General features: G+C 39.9%; 2 protein-coding genes across 3 annotated transcripts in view; both read right to left on the bottom strand.

Annotated features, from left to right (window-relative positions):
* The window catches only part of traf4a (tnf receptor-associated factor 4a), a 35,611-nt gene extending 29,187 nt beyond the window's left edge, over positions 1 to 6,424 (bottom strand). The window contains exon 1 of the mRNA XM_044355055.1: positions 5,781 to 6,424. Coding sequence (XP_044210990.1) covers positions 5,781 to 5,923 — 143 coding nt within the window. The 5' untranslated portion in view covers positions 5,924 to 6,424. The remainder of the gene's footprint in view (positions 1 to 5,780) is intronic.
* A 1,347-nt stretch (positions 6,425 to 7,771) lies between these two features.
* nek8 (NIMA-related kinase 8) lies at positions 7,772 to 20,155 on the bottom strand. 2 transcript variants are annotated; one of them, XM_044354717.1, is made up of 15 exons: positions 20,030 to 20,155; positions 18,607 to 18,812; positions 17,398 to 17,630; positions 17,139 to 17,270; positions 16,460 to 16,668; positions 16,285 to 16,364; positions 15,998 to 16,182; positions 15,259 to 15,406; positions 14,644 to 14,720; positions 13,921 to 14,038; positions 13,639 to 13,789; positions 12,884 to 13,047; positions 12,384 to 12,536; positions 11,070 to 11,228; positions 7,772 to 9,145 (listed from the first exon to the last, which is right to left on the bottom strand). In XM_044354717.1, exons 1-15 carry the CDS (start codon positions 20,074 to 20,076, stop codon positions 9,117 to 9,119), a joined length of 2,091 nt encoding a protein of 696 aa, XP_044210652.1. In that variant the 5' UTR covers positions 20,077 to 20,155; the 3' UTR covers positions 7,772 to 9,116. The 2 variants fall into 2 exon arrangements, with proteins under 2 accessions (XP_044210652.1, XP_044210653.1); XM_044354718.1 differs by lacking the exon at positions 11,070 to 11,228.
* Between the last annotated feature and the right edge of the window lie 293 nt (positions 20,156 to 20,448).

Below are 20,448 nucleotides of genomic sequence, written 5' to 3'. Positions count from 1 at the left end.
CTTTCACTCAGCTGAACAGAACATCTCTGTGTGCAGCTCACTGACCACCGTTGTCGTAAGAGAAGGATGGGACAGCAGAGTCGCCCCCAAACTCTCCGGATCTGCACCCCGGATGCCTGCGCAGCCTCGGGACACCTGCGGGGGACTGTGAATGTCTCTGTGATGGGACTGAGGGATGAGGATGGTAATGAACACACAGTCATTCATCAGCCATCCATGGCATTGGTCCCATTCAGATACAGATACCCACTGAGACACAAAGCCCCAGCTGCCTCAAGTGCCAGACTTACACACAACAGTGGGCACCAATGCAGCACAGCTCCATTTAGCTCTTTAAGAAACGCCCTCTCACGTCAGTCAAAGTGCCTCTCTATACAACCTAACACACCGTTGCATGCACAACAGACAAAAGTGAATTCATGATGTGCCGAAAAGCGAGAAATCTTGCTAACTTAGATCACCACAGAGCTGAACAGATTGAAGATCACATCTGTCATTGAAATGTTCTATCCAACTCAAGTCATTATAAAGTTCAAATTTAAAAACACTTTAGAGGTCAGTTATAAACCATTAGTAAGATCAACTTTTTTGAGAAATTCCTCTGGCTGGTGTTAATCCTCCAGGAGTTCACGTGTTCTTTCAGTTCTTTAAAGTGATATTTTGGGAAATATGATTATTCTCTTTTTTGCTGAGATGAGAAGATTGATACCAAAAATCACTCTTCAGTTTTTGTAAACAAATGAGATGTTAATTAGTGAGTTTTAGAAGAGCCGGTGTGAGGATTTTGTTCCCTTTCGAAAGAGCCAGGCTAGCTGTTTCCCCCTGTTTCCAGTCTTTATGCTAAGCTAGGCTAACCAGCTGTTGGTGGTGGCTCCATATATAACTGCAGACTTGATGGCTTGTTAGAAAGAGACAAACACAAGTGTTCACTAACAGATTATTGACATTTATAAAGAAATATTTTCTAAATAGACAAGATGTACACTAGTCAGAGGGATTTGTTTTCACAACCTGGCAACCAAAAAGTTTCTTTTTTCAATGGTTTATAAATGATTTGTAGAGTTAACTGATGAACTTATGAAAAGGTGACTTATCCGGAAGTGGTACCAGTTTCTCCAACACTAAACTCTGCCCACGTACTCAATAAGACAGGCAGATGCTTGTGGAAGAAGAGTAAAAGAGGTAAGAGGTGGGATGCTGTAATACTGATTATGCGGGTGATTGTGCATCAGGGCATTAAGACTATAAATGCGTGGGAGAGCACAGCAGAAAAAGTGAGTATCACCTACATCAATGAGAGAGAAAAAAAACTGCACTACACACAGACAATGTGTCAAAGATAAAATGAATCACGGCCAATTCGGAAAAAACCCTCCCCTTGCTTTTGGACAGTGAATAATTGAGCCATGAAAAATTCTCATATTAGCCCACTCTAGAGTTTCTCGTGACTCTGGGCAAGTCAGCAGTTGCACTATGATGACGTGGGGGCCTGTAGGAAGAAGCTCCAGAGCCGAACAAACCAATTACACCCCTGTCAAGGCTGTGGCACAGCGCTGCATCATCCCCAAAGAGACACCACCACTGTCACATTGCATGGCATTACTCTGGCTCAGTAGACCCACGACTGATGAGCCATGAGACCTGGCATGTGTGGCACGGCCATAAACCCTACTTAGCCCTCACGCAGTGAAGTAAATTGTGTTACATACCATTAAGTGTTTATTCTCTTCTATTAAAGACGCAGTGTTCTTATTGTTGCTAAAACAAAGGCCTGCCCTAATCAGCATGCACTGAATTGTTGAAGCATGTGACTCATATTTGATTGCAGTGAGTGTTAAAGCTTCAGGGCTGGGCTGCTTTTACCCCATGACTCTCCCTCGGAGCCAGGGGGGGGGGCGGAGAGCCTCCAGGACTGCTGTTGTGTTGTATTTACTCACTCCTCCCAGGGCGGAAACACAGCCCATTAGCATCACATGCTAACATGCCCGTGGACACAGAGGCACACACACCAGCTCTTTTCAGCGCCAAGACATGGTAATGCAAGAACAATTCATGCGCTTCCTCGAGCGCCTCTCAGGGAAGTTCCATTTTATTTTGATATCCTTTGAAGTGAAAATACAGGATTAACCTTTTTAAAAATAACTCAGTGTGACTGAAAAATGAATATTTTAATTCAGTGACAACTATTTCTTGAGAATGGATGATTAGCATTGAAGCAATGTCATGCAGGAGCATTCTTGGGTGGCTTGTTGCAACAGAGCAGTGGGCTGTGGAGACCGTGACAGAGCTGTCAGTGTGAAAGTTGGCAGACTCAGCTGGCAAGCCTGGACTGGATGTCACACTGCCTTCAATAATTACAGCAAAGGATCAACCTAGTTGCACAATGGGCCAAGCATTAGCTAACTACTGTCTGTCAGCCCCAATAAACTTGAACTCTCCTCACAAAAAGATCTATACGCCATCCGAGAGAGTCGAACTGACCTCAACTGGCACACAATGTTAATTAAAGAGGTGACAATGCACCGAGTCACCTCGGCTCGGTCTTTGTTTCTGTGCACAGAGTGACTGAGGGCTGCTGAAACATCATCTGCTGCTGATATAAACATTCACTTAAACTTTCTCCTACCTGGGAAGTTGACCAGAATGAGTACTCACTGGGAGACCATGTGATCTTTTAAACTGAGATTAGAGTTGCAACCGACGATAATTTTCATTACTCATTAATCTGCAAGTCGACGTATTCAAATATCTTGTTTTGCCCGACCAACAGTCCAAACCCCCAGAATATTCAGTTTACTATCACACAAGACAAAGAAAGGCAGCAAATGCTCACATTGGAGAGGCTGAAACAATTGAATGTTTGGCACTTCCACCCTTGAAGGTTCATTTCTTTGATAGACTTATCGATTAACTGTTCCAGCTCTAATTGGGATGCAACAATATTCTGATTATTTGAACAATTTGTACGATCGAAACAAGAAAAATTTGTAAAAATATGCTACATATCTGACTTAGGATCAAGTGAGGTACTACTTTTTAATAGGCACCCTTATAAATGGTTAATAAATCATTTCCTAATGCTTCATAGATCAGTTAAAAGTTGTTAATAAGAACAAATATTGGGTTGCCAGGTTGTGAAGAGTCTAATTGGCTGGTGTTAATCCCTTCTGTGTGGTAATAGTACATGTTGATTGCTTGCAGGTTTCTCACCTTTTAATAAGCCATCAAATCTGCAGTTATAAATGTTAATAAGTCATTATTATACGGTTTTAATCAAGTATGCAGTTGTAAGTGTTCATAAATCCGATTATTTGCAGAAACACGCAGTCAAAGGGAGTTTTCACAACCCCAAAGTTGTTCTTATTAATGGATCTAGCCTATAAAGCATTAATACATGTTTATTTAACCATTAATAAAGTTATTAGTCACAACTTATAATTTCTCTGTGAAGGGTCATTATTAGAAAATGGTACTAATAGGAGGAATGAACTTGATGATTAATCTCACAGATATCCGTCCAGCTACTACGTACAATATTTAGGTCACGCAGGGCAGACAGGGAGGAAATCATGTTCACACCTGCGCTGATATCCCGACCATAAAAAACCTCAATGAAAAACTTTTATAAGTTGGGAAACTTTTATTAAATTGAGTCAGTGTGTGGGAGTTTTAAAAAAAAGAGCGTAAACTGGAGGAGGAACACGGAGGCGGACAGGACGAGGCAGACAAAGCGTCGGGCCAAACTCATTGATCAGCAGTGAGCACTATTCCTCCCTCGTCCTCTTTGTTCATCTGAATTTCTGCTTTTTAAAACAGATGAAGTTTGCTGCTGTTTAGTAATCCAGAGGAGGCTTCCTGATGACTCAGGGTGCACACTAGGAACTCATGACAAAGTGGTTAATGTATTCACAGCAATAATCCTCATCTCCTGTCAACTAGCACGCAATTTATATGACATAAGAAGGTTGCAAAAATATATTCCTCTTTCCTGATAGCAAGTGTAGTTTTCAAAGAATTTATGTATTTGCTTATGATATTCCCTCAGGCTGTCTTCAAGTTACATCTAGTGAAACTGAAGACATTTTAAAGATCTTTTTCAGTGCTTGTTACTGAAATAAAACCGCAAACAATGGCAGACCAGTTTGACTGAGATGATTTCTCACTAGAAATACAGCACAGCAAGAAACCAAAACATTTTTATGGCCTGTAAAACTGAATTTAACAATTAAAATGCTATATTTACCTCTATTTGAGAGCTGTAAGGCTTTGAGGTCAAGTAATATGATTTCAGACATTTTTTTTAGAAACTGCAGGCAGCTTTAACTTCTTCACAATAGGTTTCACACAAAAATTAGCAAACAGCAAGGTCGTGTTTTGTTTGAATATCAAACAAGCTTTCCATACATTTCACTGAGGCTCAGACTGCATTGACACTATATGTCAACATTGGTGATGTCTACAGCACAGGGGTTGCTCTTCTAAATCATCTAGATAATGAGTAGATGGTCATTAAAAGCAACGGTATGGTTGCTGTGTGAGAAGAAACACTTTTCATTAACAGCATGAAGACATAAATCAACACAGTTGTCTTCTCATTCCAGTAGAAGTTTATTTTATGTCAGGATGATGTTTACAGTTTATCACCCTGGCTAAGAGGTTTATGATGAAGTGATGACCTTCTCTGAGCAAGTTAGATTGTCATTGTTGGTGTTAAAACTGTGAATCTGTGTGCAGCACATGATTTGAGGTTTCTGTGTGTGCTGTATGGAACTTAATGATAGTGCCGTAAAACCGAGGATAAAACAAAGACTTTCTTTTTGCAAGTCTTAACAGAGACTTCAATGTTGAGCAGATTAGGAGGTGAGGAGGGGGGTGTCTGTAAGACGCTGACCTCGGAGTGAAAGGTCCCTCAGTGCCCCTCCGGTGCCCTGACTGACACCGATGAAGGAATCTGTCTAATCCTGGACTCAAGGCAGACTCCACTGCACTGCCTCAGTCTGACCCCCCTCAACCACCCAAAACACACACACACACACACACACACACACACACACACACACACACACACACCGTCTAACCCATCACCCCCAACCCTGCAAACCCATGCAGACCACCTCAGGGCAAAAACACAGACAGGATGGGAAGTCATGGGCCCTCTGCAGGACACTTGCACAAAATGAAAGATATTAACGCAAAATCACTTTACTCTAAGGATTGAAATAGTCAAAACCAGAAAATATCTGCATTTTTAACTCATGGATGATGTGTCCAAAACAACAATAATCACCTCCTTTCAGCTTTGTCTGCTGGGTCAGTTACCAGACAGAACAATGACAACATCCTCTACCTGTCCTAACACAAATACACGCATGGCTGATCCTAAAAAAGGTTTCTCATTCATGTTTTCATGTTGACACAGTGACTCATGGATGCACGGCACCCTTGAATTCTGTATGTAGAGGAGATCTTTGGGAGAAAACACACCTGGATCTAAAATTAGAGAGAGGGGGGGGGGTGGTTCAATCCAGGCGCTGTTTACCATGCAGGCCTCATCATCTGTTACTGTGCAGCAGATGCATAAAAGACTGGAAATTGATGTAAAAACCCTGCTGAGGAAAGGTGAGGAAGACACACCTACACATCCTTTATTTACTGTTGCTCGACCGAAACTAGACAAGGCTGGCTGTAGTCTCTAGTATCGCCTGCAGAGAGCTGGATCTCTGATAGTGTACACACAAACACACACACACAAACACATACATACACGCACACACACATACCTTAGAAATTCTTGCAGACAGGTGTCACAGAACCGGTGTCCACAGGTAGACACTTGGACCGGCTCCCGCATCGCCTTGCTGCAGAGCGGACACTGGAAGCGTCTCTTTGGCTTTTCCAGAAACTTGTAATCAAACCCGGGCATCGCTGCAGGTTCTGTCGGTATTTCTCGGCCTTCAGCTGCAGGTTACAGGTATAAATGTCCTCTTGATCCTCCGCTAACCTCCCCCCGCCTGGAAAACGGGGCTATTTAGCTGCACTGCCGTTTAAGCCGATGAGAGGTTCATATCACGTCCCTTCCGCCACCGACAGATCGGGCTTTCGGGAGGCGAGTCCTCTCCCAGCTTGTCCTCCTGCAGCCGGGCAACAAAAGAGCAAGGCTCGACAGTGCAAGGAAACAGATCACAGATTCCGTCCTGGTTCGTCCTCTGTGTACAACAGGTTTACAGCTCAGGGTTTTCGTTTGTGTGCTGTGCGTCTCTCTGACCTCTCTGTGGATGCAGTACTGACAGACTGTGCACAATGCATCACCCCTCCGTCTGTTTAGGTGCACTGAGTCCCGCCTCCTCCTCCATGCAGGAGGAGTCAAGAAGCTGAGACACTGTTCACACCATTTTATCCCTCTGATCTCCTTCTTTATGGATCTTTAATTGGGCTTTTGTTTGACTGTAATAGCCTGTAATGAGATAAATAGTTTTTTTATGTGCCTATATCTTTTTCTTTTTCTTTTTTTTTTTTTAGGTAAAAGCCTGAACCCTAATAAGTACACATAAACTGGAAATGACAATTATTAAACATATTTGTTCCTAATGAGTAAATTCAGAAGTGACAAGGATTTGTTGTTTAGAATAAGGTCAAAATAATATTCTAATACATGTCTAATTGGCTTAATACAGAAGCCTTCACTACTGTCAGAGGTGACAGATGCCCTCTGGTGGTGGAGCAGACATTTTTTTTAAGAATCAAGTCTATTTTTTCACTGTATTTTATATTAAAATGTTTCCCATTTACTTACTAAAAAATAAAAATTCACTTACATAGTCACACAGACTAAGAAAAAAAACAACAACTAAGTGGATATCCTTTTTTTGGACAGTGGTGACAATGTGCACATCCACCCATATTTAGATCAGTTTTCACCTGATGTATTGCCACTGGATTACATCATCATTACATCATCATACAAGAAAACAATGGTAACTGATCTTATGTCCACAGAATATGCATCAACACATCTTAAATAATGAATAATTCCTTGAAAGTGTGTATACATTTAGGAAAATAAGTGATCGCTTTTTAGGATCTTGATGAATGCATTGATTGCATATTAATTTATTATAACTGGACCAGTAATGGTAGTTACAATGACCATCCTGACTGCTAATTACTCAGATGAAATTACGAATGAAACAACACAATGAATTGACAGCTTAATGTGAGAAAAAAAGGGGTACTTAGTTATTACACTGTAGGTTAGTTATTAGAGTTTTAGCTCGTAGTTTTAAGATATTGATCGATAAGTGTTATAATTTTGATTATGATCAGTCATGATTTCCATGCATCCATTAGCAGCCACTAGAACCATTATGTTCTCTGATAAATTCAACATATATATTAATTTCAGCAGCACACAGGATTCATATGAAGGTGGAGAAAAGCAGGTAACAAAGAGATAAAACAGATTCTTTCTGAAGAACTCTCTCTTCTCTAGTTTCAGGTCTATCCAAAATGCAACCATCTTCCTAACTAACATAAGACTAACGTAGACTGTTTTACAGTTTTATTTTAATCAATAAATAGGTCCACTTTTTACTTATTGCCTTTGTTGGATACTTATAATAATATTTGATTTATTTTATTTATTATGTAAAGTTGAGTTGGCTTTGAGTCCAAGATTTTCCTTACAGGTAAAGATGTTGAATTGTTACAAGTATATGACAATTAACTTGAAACTTGAGACTTAAACTTACCAAAGAATTTCTCACAGGTTTTATCATGTTGAAAATTTTATTTCAGATGTTCAGTAATCAATCGTCTGCATCTATATGATCAAGCTTTCTTTAAAAATGTTTTTTATGACAAACACAATGAGTGATAATGACAATAAATAAGAAAATGTAAATATAAAAATACATTATGTACTACAAAGATTTCCCTCCTTGGCACATAGGTCACCATGAATACAGTTTACACAACATATATACGCCATCTTATTTCAAATATAATGCACAATTCATTGATTTACAATACTGAATCTTCAAAAATACTCAGGATGTGCCTGAACTCACTCCCTATTCATAATATAGTGCACTACATTCACTGTCCACCATTTTCTGTTAGTGTCTGAGTGTGAAATCTATGCACGATTTAGTACCCTCAAAGTTTCCCATAATGTGACACAAAAAGAAATTTGCATGGCATATACACTACTTTCTACTAACAATCCCACAGTGCAACACGTCACATTTAACAGCTGCAAAGATTACAGCTGTGCAGTGTTGAAGCAAAATAATGATGATGCATTAAGTATCTGAAATCTTGATTTACTGCTCACTACAGAGTAAACTACAGAGTGTTCATTATAATAGTGAATGAGTGAGTAAATGAATGAACAAGTGAACGAGGGAGTGATTTCGGACACAGCCACAGTCTCTTTAACACCATAAAGTCCTGTTGTTAAAGTGTTGGATTAGTCTAACACTAAACAACATGTCGTTATCTGATTTGAACACTGCTGCTGATCACAAATGTAGCGAAGGACTAATCCAATAAAGCACAATGTGACCACTGACGATATGATCAAGATTAATCTGTTTGGTTCATTTGCCTGATGAGTTACTAAACACTGAAGTGGCATTCATTATTCTGGTTTCTATGCCTTGTATCATCTCATTCAGCAGTGGCTTAAGAGAGCTCAAACCAGTTTGACTTTTACTGGCCTTTCATGAGCGAGGACAATAGCTCACTACATGAAAGCTGACTAATGACTTCCTGCAAACCAGCTTCAGTAACAGTGTTACAACATTCCTTCAACTAACCTCATGGTGAGATACACCTGCTGCAACAATCAGGTTTTGACCTTTTCTGTTTTTCGCTCCATCATATCAGGAACTGAAACAAACACAGTTTCATTCCTGGAGGAAAAAAACTAAATAAATAGAGAGGAAGACCAAGTGACATTCTGTGGCCGCAGCTGCAGTATGAAAGGGAATCTTTCAACTGCAGCACAGATGGGCCCCTGGGAGGAGTTAATTCAGAGGGAGCTGTCCTTCACCTCAAGCCAACGCCGGGCTTCATGACAACCGCTGAGTTGGTGCAGGTTACTGTTCAGGACAACATCATCTCGGGGCAGGTTCGTCAAGCAAAGCTGAAACAAGAGAGAGCAAAGGACATGAAAAAACATCAGCATGACACCTCTTTTGCTGTACAAATTATGGTCTGCTGATGAATCAATTTGCCAATAATGAGGCCGATAATGGCTAGAGGTTAATTAAATATTGATACGAGCTTGTCATGTTCTACTACCAATATGACCACAGTTACATGGTGGTGCAGTTACACCTACAACACCTGTAAATGTTTATATATATACTTTCACAGTTTTAGTACATTGCTTGTTAATTTTCTGTCTTTGAATAGGTGTGGTGAAAAGTTTTGACATATTTTGAAATGCCTTTTTTTAGATGCTTTTGTCACTGCCAAGAATAAAATTCTGGACACATATGCGATGACCCTCTCTGGACAGGACTCCTCTCTCCTTGCAGGAGCCTAGTGGGTGGAGTTGGGATATTCAGCTCACCTGCACCAACTCACTGGTTACTCTATAAAGCTGGTGGCAGTCAGCCACTTCTTCTCTCTCCCATAGTTTCCGCACAGTTTGGTTTTGCACTGTTTGGTTTTGCACTGTTCATTTTAATTTCTCCTTTGGTCCTCCAAAATAAACCTATTTTCAGTTACAACTCATGTGGTCTCTGCCTTGAACCAGGGTGTGACAGCATGTAGCATGAGAGTTGTCAGATTTAAAGATTTTCAATTTCTGCAAGAAAAAATACCAGTACCAGTTTCATTTGTGCAGAGACACCTGAATCTCTGCTGCTGGGAGAAGACCTCACAGAGACACTGGAGTTCAACTGAAGTGACTTAAATCAGCCTCATCACATAACTATGATTTTCAAAGATGTCCTGGCTATAGACAACGACTTAAAAGTAAAATGGTAGAAGCTCCAAAGGAAACAGAACAGTTTTTAGTTCCTTTATGCTGAGTGTTTTTTTTTTCTTTTTCCAACAACACACCATTTACTCCCTGTCCACTTTGATACACTATGCACTCAATTCTATAATAATACCCCAGTGTTTGTCTTAAGGTTAAGTATAAACACACCACTATTGTGTCAGCTTCTTGTCTGGTCTGGAGATTAAATCCTAAGTATTGATAACAGTAACATAAACCTCTCACAGAGCCACTTATCATCTCCATGAGTGCACCCACATTGGCAGTCCATCTTGGTCTCCATGTCCTTGTCACATGGTGTGGGTCAAAGGAACATTTAAACAGCAGCCTTGTAGCCTGTAGCAAGGATTACCAACATCTCTGATACTTATTAAATTGTGATGCAGTTTAATCTTCTCTAAATCTGCATCTATTTTCAATTTGTATGCAGAAGGACGATTTAATCCCACCTTCACTGTTTTTCAGTTTCCATCAGAATCTCTGGCTTTTGCACTGCCGCTGTTGGGAGAAAGAGGAACAAATCGCTGACTGGATGTCTTCTATTCCTCTCAGAAAGAGGTCTGTGGCCACATCATTCAGTTCTTTCTAAAATTAACAGCCACATTGTGGAGCTGGACTAAATGATCTGTTTGATTGTGCCGTGTCAACGAGGAATTTCTGTTACTGTGTGATGGATAATAAAGTTTCTTGAATCTTGGCATAGAGATAGAACGATTCTTGCCAAGTTTGCAGAGGATGGCTGAAAGAAACTATTTTGTTAATATAAACAGACATAAAGAAGTTAAGTAGCGCAATGACTGGAAAAGTATGGCTGTGGGAATATAAAGAGGTAGTGAAACAAAGCCATCTCTTTAGTGGGTGAGCTTTCAAAGTTACAAATGAGTCCTTTCAGGTTCACAGTTCTACACAGAAAAACATGCATCTCTGTCGACATTATCAAGGGAAGCTTGTCTCAAGTTCGGCCCGTCTTTCATCTGGGGATTAGTACTCTCAGTTAGATTTCACCACATCCTAACATCTCACAGTGTTTGTTAACAAAGGGTAATAAGCGAAATATTACGTTTCACTGCCAGCAGAGTGTTGCCATGACAACAAGCCACTGATGTCACCGTGAACGGGTGACTCTCGTCGAGCTGCACTGCCTTTGGTATCCCAGAATCCTCCTCTTTCCTTCCGAGGCGTCCACGGGCCCCCTTTCCCCAGGTGTACACCTCCCCATCTGCGGGAAGATGTAGAAGCTGGTCACCATTTCTCCAAATTCACAGCGCGCCCCCAGGATGCATTAATCCACACAAATCTTTAAGTGACAGCTCTGTCTCTCCTGCAGTGGCAGCATAATGGCTCTATCTGTTGAACAAAGCCTTTCCTTGACAAAGAAAACCTACAGGCATGGCTGGCACTGCTGGCTTTCTCCCTGGGGGAGCCAATCACTGGAACAATATAACACCATTTTACCCTCAGCTATAAGAACAAAACACACACACATCTGTTACCTATCTGTTAACCCACATGTTTAAAGGACCGTACCAATGGTTTTGCATATTTTAACCCATTTGCTAAATAAAAACCCTGTATATTTTACAATACTGCCAACCACTTTCTACTGTATGTTCCATGTGACCACTGCTGGTTTTAAACTCTCAGTTCATTTCAGAATAAAATGAAAAGAAACTTGAAACTTGTTCAAGTAACAAAATCCATCATAGTGAACATTTAATCTTTTTTGTTTTTGAGGTTAAGTTATATTGCTGTTGTGTGGTCTCATAGAAACTTGTTTTCTTCCAAAGCAACTAAACAGCAGATATTTTAGAGCTTAGATGAACACTTGTGTTTACTTGAGCAACTCCTACTCATACAAAGGTCTAAAAACATTTTTTGAGCAAGGCATTAACAATAAGGGAGAATACAGTGTTTGTCCTTTTTGAAAATGTTTCTTTTATACACAAGTGTGTCCAAGTTCTTTTTGGAAACTCGGTTATAAGCCAGCTGCCGAACAGCAACCATTTTATCCCAAACAACATGGCTTGTGAATAGTATGCTGTTCAATTTCTCACTTTGAGAACAATATCAGCAAAGTTCTTGCACACCATCAAGTCTTAGTGGCAGGTAGGTAGCATCAAAAACTCTTGACTTGGAAAGGAAACAAACAAAGCACACTGTCTATCACTTGTCCTCACTTTATTAACAATGTTTCAGACCTTCATCAGGCATCAGGTCTTTATGAAATTTGCCTGATGAAGGTCTGAGGACCAAAACATCGTTAATAAAGTGAGTACAACCTGCATGCAAATGAATTAATGTGGAGTGACAATAAAACTCACCACTTTTAAAAACAGAGAAGATAGATACATAACATCCGCTCCCTTCTACTCACCGGATCCGATCGCTAGGGTGAAAGCATCTCCACAGGCAGCCATGGTGATACTCTGCAGGCCGGGCACTGGGTAAGGCACACGGCTGCTACGACGTGAACTACAGCCCATCTGGCCATGCTGGTTGCTGCCAAAAGTAAAACACTGACCCCTCTCTGGAAATGGCAAGTGTGGGTGACACCGAGAATTACACAAGTGGATCTTTAAAGGTGCTAAGTGTTGCTTTTAAAAAAATCAATATCAGACTTTGACACAATTACTGAGACTGATTGATTATTGGCGGCCTCATTTTGTGATTCTGTATGTTTTCTCTTTAGCTTTACTGAGGTTTAAAATGTCCCAGACAATCTGGTACTGCAAGAATCATTAAAGCTTTACTTTGACCAGCACTAAATGATCTTCTCCTACTTCATACCATTATGGAGGCAGTCACACAGAGATGTATCACTACAAACAACGCCATATCATAAATTAGATGATATTAATAATGGGAATATTTCACCTGTAACAGCAACAGAATGGGCTGTTCCTATGTCAATGTAAACAATCTTCTCACTGTTGAGTGGGGCTGATTGGACAGGAGTGTAAGAATGGACTTCTTCCACCTGATTTGTGGGATTTGGTTCCTCTCCAGCTGTTATTTTATCCAACCCAAGTTTGTTGAACCTGACCACAACAAAACAACAAAAGTATTTAAAACAGAGAGAGGTGTTTATCGAAAGAGAATAATTGTATTTATTCAGTTAATTAAATCACTCCCTCAATATGCATAAAAGTATGTTTATCACAAGACAGTCTTAATATTTTTCTAAGCATGTTTCCTTGTCTGTAAGACAGCTGCTGAGCTGCAGGTATCTGAACAATGCTGCCTCAGACCCAAAATGAACCCTGCTGTGTTGACTCATGCTACTCCTACTCATACTCAGCTCTACATCCTGTTCAAAACCTCTCTGAGAGAGAGAGAGATTAACAGGGAAGGAAAGCAAAGTGCCGTCTCACTGGTTGTGCACCAAGAAAGTATCTCTCTGCACCATAGTTTCTCCTTTAATCTACCACCACCCCATGCACATGAAAGGGTTTAGAACATAAGCCTTTGGGATGTGTAATTTTGTGTTAAAAAATGTATTCTTTATGACAAACATACAGTGGCGATGTCTACTAATTACATCACTGCTATTCATTAGCTCATGTCAGTCAGTGACATGTTTACCAAGACTAATGAGCATGCTTTTGGGTGGGAAAATTTACAATAATTACCTGTTGCTTCCACATGCCACAATGCTGTGCTGGGTGCTGATAATCATGGAGCAGTCAACTCCACACACCACCCTCTGAGCCTCAAATTCAACAGGTAAACACACCTGCTGTGGACAGTTGTGGGTGTCTTGGGTGCCTAACCCGAGGCGACCTTACAGACAGGAACATAAACCAAATAATCAGTCTGTGTGCTGCTGTCATAAATCAGTGACATACTATACAAACAAACACCAAAAGGGTAAGGCAGATTGAGTCTGATAAGAACTGGTTCATTAACTATACCATTGTCTCCTCTTCCCCAGGAAAATACTTCTCTTTCATTGGTCACAGCGAGTACGTGGGAAGCACCACACGACACCTGAACCAGCTCATAGCCGAGGAGCGCCTCCACTATCTTGGGCTACGCACAAAAACAGAGAGAGATGGAAAATAATTCATAAACGTAATGTCAAACCTACATATTTCAATAAAAAGTCTACTGGGTCAAAAAAACAATTTTTTAATGAATGTTTTGTTCTACAATGCCTGTAAGTGTTTTTCTCATTTTTAAGACATGTTTTCCATAATTTAAGGCTTCTATTCATATATTTTGACAGGAAATGTACATCATAGGAATCATTCAAAAAAATCAGGAACTGTGAGGACAGAACAGTATCTGCTTTATAATCACATTCATTATGAGTATACTGTGCAAGAGTCAAAACTTTGGAAGTTCTGATGACACATGGAGGGTAGTATGACAAAGGATTGTAAGTGGCGAATAAAGGTGTAGATCTGTTTATATAGTACAGAAATACTAGAAAAATACAATCAATCAACACATCTCTATAACAGTTTCAACAAAAACTGAATATTAAAACGTTCATGAAGATGAAGATTTATTGCAGAGCCATTGTATTAGACTGCATTAGTTTTCGATATGTGTACCTAATAAATTGGCAACTGTGTGTATATTTGATATCAGTGCAACATTCAAATATTTTCCTTTGAGGGGTGAACACGTACCTGTGTTACATCATTGAAGTTACCGTGTCCTAAACAACCGTTGCTCCCACTTCCGAAAGTCATGATAATGCCTCTGTCTGCAAATTGAAAATGAAAAGAAGGGATTAGATCTACTATTTGTTGATGGGTGTAGGTGTATCCTTGTGTGGATCAACAGAATGCTTCTAATGCCTATCTACAGTAGGAAACGCTAATCTGTGTCACTACAGTGAAAAGTGATGAAAGAGAGGCAACTGAGCTGAGAGGAAGGGTCTTTAATCCTGTGTTATCTGCTTTGCAATGTCGGGCAAGCTGACGACAGCCTCCTGACGCGCACTGACTAACAGAGCACCACTATTTGAGCTCAAGAAGTGCTACTGTAGGTGAGCATGGAGAGCCATATTTTACAAGTGGGACCACACTATCTGATCAAGTACAGTAAAAAAGCTGACTGCATCCACACTTTTATACGCACGTTCAAATTCTGCGTCAGTGTTTTATATCCATGTGGTGCAGTGTATGAGTGCAGAAAGCAGAGAATAAACATTGATTTCCTATAGCTGAGTTCCCTGCGAGGCTGAATGGACATGAATGCAACCTCTCTGATGACTGTCAAAAGAGGGACGTCCCACCAACCTGTCATGCAGGTGGTAAAGAGATCACCACAGGACACGGACTTGATGGTGACTCCAGATTGACCCTCTAGGAAGCGTGAAATGAACTGTGGCTGCATCTGCTCCACCACACCAGGCAGACTGGCCTCACCAGACCCCACTGATGGAGCCTGTGATGATAAATGATTATTATTAGTCTTTGGTGAGTGCATAGGAAATTTGTATTTATGGCCACAGAGTGAGAATATAACTCTTTTCTGTTAGAGATGAGTAACTAGAGATTTTAAAGGAAAAATCCACCCCTGGATACACCATTAGATACCATCCAACTGTGATGTTCAGTGCCTTCCAGCTGTTATTTTATTATTAAGTGTTTTAATGTGCCCGTTTTCAGCAGCCCGCCTCATTTAATTCTGCCTCAGTTGGTGATTTTCTACGTTTCCTACTATTTCCTAGAATTAAGACAAAAAAGTGTTACTTTCAGTTTTAGTTGGGCAACATTGCTGGTGGCTGTATTGCACTTTGGACTACTGAAGCTACTGCTGGTGTAGAATTTGCAATCTCTACCTCTTTTGCACTGGATTTTCCTCCAGGATGTTCTGAGTAAGTGAGTGTACAAAGAGGTTGTGTGTTGAACTGACACCAAAATCTTTTACCAATTACCAGACAGTCCTAAACATTGTTGCAGTGTTTAAGGGTGCATTTTTCCTTTATGATGTAATACAAATTATAAAAACAGTAAAAAGAATCAAAACACAGACCTCCCAAGTGATCAGTCGGCCTGACTTGGTCACCCCCATCTTCTGAGTGCGGCCCAGCGACACCTGCAGCACCTCAGTGTTGAGCATGGGCAGGCGGAGAGGTGTTGAGATGCCACTGCCCCACGTGTACACCGAGGACAGAGGGAGAGAATGCACCTTCCCTGTTGCTAAAGCGACTGATCCATCTGTTTCACCCCAAAAAACAACAATCAAATTTGGGATTTAAGTAGTTCAATCAACCTCTTCAAGCTTATTCTGTTGTCAAATAATGGTAAGATGTGCCTGACCTCTGGACCTGTTGGTGGGTACTCTCCCTCCTTGTCTGCCTTGTGGACCAGTCTGTACAGTGGACAGAGGTTTCTCAATCCTGGGAAAAAAAAAGTGGCGGTGATTTCTTACATTAAACAGAATATGTGAACTTTTGATCACAAATCAAGGTCTGTTAAAACATCAAGACTTCACCTGCGCATCTTGACATTGCCTATGTCTGTGTAGAGATTAAGCAGGGGCCTGATGCATATGGGAAGGGCCATTATTTCATTGAGTTGAGGACGTTTGGATGGGTCCAGATTGAGCATATTGAGGATGAGCTGTCGGAGTTCTGGGCTGTAACGGTCTGAAATCGGAGCAAAGGTACCGCTCATGATCTTCAGAACGAGGGCGGGTAGATTCTGAAAGCCAAAATAAAAAAGTAAAATTATGAGATGCATAATAGATGTGAAAAATCCCCAATCCCTTCCAAAGGAAACATAAATAAGACATTAGTGCATCGCTGTAGAATTGGTAGTGAAGACAGATTCTAGTATAAGCAAAAAGATATGAGTGAATTATTGATCTGTGTTAAAATCAAAAGCCCTAGCAATCTGCCTCTGACTGAAACATGGGACAACCTTGGGTAATAAATTAAATATTATTGTAAGAGCAGTGTAGTGTAGTAAGAGTAATTGTAAGAATCTGCCTCCTGTGATGTTCATAGTGTAGCTCTGATGGTTGTTAGGATGGTTCTGTTGCCTTTGCACTTTCGTATATCATACATTGAATTCAAGTAATAATACTTCAAAAGCTAACACAAAAGTAATACTATTTCAATCACCACATCAAATCAAGACAGGGATTATTGTAAAGAAAATGTGTTTAGTACAGCAGCCTCAAAAGCTCTCTTAAGGCTAGCTAGCTCATAGAGCACACAGCCCAGAGCCCAGATGTCACTCTTCTGGTTATACGGCTTTCCCTCACACAGCTCTGGGGAGATATAGCAGGGGGTTCCAACCACCTGTAGAGTGAAAGAGGGAGGCGTTAATTTGCGCTAAAACATGTTAGGATTAAACATATCAGGATAAGTGTGTTGCTAAAATAGTCACAGTACATTTTGAAATCAAATCAGAGGCGTCAGAGCTTACCGTGTAAGCTTTGCTTTTGCTGACAAGGATTTTGGAGATGCCAAAGTCACCGATTTTGACGATCATCTGGTGCTTGTCAAGAAGAATATTCTGTGTCTTAAGGTCCCTGTGCAGGATGAGTTTGTTGTGCACATGGTACAAAGCGAGCAAGATCTGCACAAAGAAGTGAAGGATGGTGTCCTCATCCAGCAGGGAGTTACAGCGTTTCTGTATGTAGTCAGCCAAGGTTCCACCTGCATACAGAAACCATGAATAAACCATTGATAAAATACATACAAAACAATAATACATTTATTTAAAATAACTTCATTTATAAGTTACCGGGTTGAGTGATGGCAATCATAACCAGTAAGCATGGGATTCAACAGGCTTTAAGTATAAAGCAGGTGCTCTGATTGCACAAGTAAATAATATCAACATACTATAATTTACTTGTCCGTTACTTTCTACTACAATGAAGAACTGCGTCTAAAATTTTCCCAAGCTACGAGCCAATCCCTACTTCAAAGTCAGAACTAAATCTAAACCTAACACTCTTGTTCCTTTCCCCAGTGATTTGCCTCAATATCAGGAAACAGGACATTGCTATGAAATCCTTTTTAACAAAGCCAGGTCTGCAACATGAAATTATCTTTTTTTTCTTACATTTTGCCAATTTTCCAGCTAAACATAGTTTAGCACAACAAAAATGTCAAGGATGACACAATAAAACAAAGACTTACCTAAACCAAACTACACTGAACCACCACAGCAATATCAGGATAATAAAAAATGTATATGTCAAAATATATAAAAAGATTATTTAAAAAAAAACCCAAAACACCAAATAATAATCAGTTTGGGATACTTTTGTATTTTTGTGTGATATTTTCAAACAAATATCATCAATCTGCAAATCAAGCAACCCAATAGACCACAAGGGTGAGAAAATCTTATTTACAAAGGTAGTCTGGAGCTTTAGGATCCCTGACAGAAAAGGCTCGATGTTTCAACGGAACACAGTGTTCAGCTGAGAGAGCCTCATCTGATGATATCAGGCTCTGGGTCTTTCCATAGAATTTAGGACTCAAATGCCTCCAATCACTTCACTGCCTTCCCAGGCCTGACATGGGAGAGAAAAAAAGTAAGGAGGCCTAAAGCACTAAACCATGGGAAAAGTGAACTCTTACACAATGAACAAAAGGGGGTCATGTAATACAGTAAGATTACCTGGTGCATATTCCATAGCTATCATGAGGGCCTTGTCTTCCAGGAAGTTCTCATAGTACTCTATGATATTTGGGTGGTTGAGCAGTTTCAGCACCTGACACTCATTCTGAGCTGCCAGGCGTTCATCTCGTGACATTTGCTCCACTGGGATCTCCTTCAGGATGACAAAAGCCCCGTCACTGCGCCTGCGGCACAGGTGAACAATCCTGACAAGGAAAGAAAATGAAAAAATAGACGAAAACGTACTTATTGTGAAAAATTCCCCTTCTTTCTATTTCTGTCATAATGTTACATTATTGTTACTGTAAGCTTCAAGAACTACTGTACTGTATTTTAATTTTGTAGGCAATATAACTGTAGTGCAGTATAAATAGGCAAAATACAGTGAAGGAGTTAATGTTTGCTTTCACTCATTAAGTGTAAGGAAGGTTAGTGTATTACAAAAATTCAAACCAATCACTCCAAATTGAGAAAAGATTTTAAAAAATGCAATGTATAAAAATGTGGATTTATATTACTTATTGCAAAAAAATATATCTTAAGAAAATAGATTTTTCATTGCCAACACACCTCTGTAACATAAGCTCATTTAAAATGACAAGGCATGTATTTTACGAGCAGTATGTTCTGCATCTAAAGTCTTTATTTATAAAGTATCTGGTAACTAAAAATACATGTGGTGGATATACAAAGTATAAAATTACCCTCTGAAATGTTGTGGAATAAAAGTATGCAGTCTGAAAAAATAGGAATAACCAAAAGAAGTACCAATACTTTAAAACTATACAATACAAATACAGCTGTATAGTAACGTTACAGGGCCTAAATGAATGCTTCTGCTTAATCTTTAGGTTTTAAATCGTTTTAAATGCATCGCAAAATGAGCAGAGCAGCCTGCCAGACCTAATATGGATCCAGTTCCAGTTTGTCATTTGTTTTGATGTCATCTCATGTGAATTTTGCAAAAGATTTCTAGCAATTTGCCATATTTAAGTAACATCTTTGTCTTTCAAATGTGAGATATAGGCGCTGGATTTTATTGAAAGTGATGTGAATGCAATAGCTCAAATGACTGTAAATTAATAACTAACTTAGCTAAAGTTACCTTAGAAGCAGCCAAAATGTCTAAAGAAACTTCTGGAGCAACTTTTACGAAAACCCCAGTGCTACTCATAATCTAGCGTTTACGTGTGCTTTTAAAGAGTTAATTATGTTCAATGGCCTCGTCTTATTTTTTCTGGACAAGCCCAACTAACGTCTGCACATTTTAACTCTGACGCATCCCGTTAACGTTACATTTTGGGGGAAAAAGTGAGGCCTGGCTTTCTTACTTAACGTCTGTCAGCGCCGTATTTATGAGTATATAGAGGACTGAAAGATGTTTGCACCACAAAACAGCTACGAAGTATAACTTAAGTTTTACCCAAATGCTCCTCTTCCAACAACTTTGATTTTCTCATACTTCTCCATCGCTGCTGCTGTGCTGCACCCAAACGTTTCCGCCGTCTCCAGGCAACCCGACCCCAGTACGACGGGCAGCGACGAGGGACAAAAAGCGAAGCAAAAAACGTTTTTTTAAACCATACTTGTCAAAATGAAAAAAAAGTAGATTCACAGAGGTAAAGTAATGACTACTGTTGGTGACTCTCACAGCTTTAATAAATGTTTTCAGTCATACAGGAAGAGATTTAGAGGCAGAGAATAAGAGAAAACCCACCAATTTTTTTTTGTTTTTCTGTCTGCATCTGTGCTTTGGCAAGTTAAAACAACGGTGTGGCTAAATGTCATACTCAAGTAGAAGTAACCAACTGTTACTTATACTGATAATGTAAATTTAATTAC

Source organism: Thunnus albacares, chromosome 6 (assembly GCF_914725855.1).
Source record: "Thunnus albacares chromosome 6, fThuAlb1.1, whole genome shotgun sequence".
NCBI classification, from domain to species: domain Eukaryota; kingdom Metazoa; phylum Chordata; class Actinopteri; order Scombriformes; family Scombridae; genus Thunnus; species Thunnus albacares.
This window is presented reverse-complemented; position numbering and strand designations above follow the sequence as displayed.

What these genes read in the sequence shown, in the direction of transcription:
- nek8 (XM_044354717.1), bottom strand. Translation starts at nt 20,076, where the DNA reads ATGGAGAAGTATGAGAAAATCAAAGTTGTTGGAAGAGGAGCATTTGG. An exon ending in ACTTCAATGATGTAACACAG is followed by an intron (nt 14,039 to 14,643) that starts GTACGTGTTCAC and finishes TTTTGTGCGTAG; the next exon opens with CCCAAGATAGTGGAGGCGCT. An exon ending in CTGGGGAAGAGGAGACAATG is followed by an intron (nt 13,790 to 13,920) that starts GTATAGTTAATG and finishes CCTGTCTGTAAG; the next exon opens with GTCGCCTCGGGTTAGGCACC.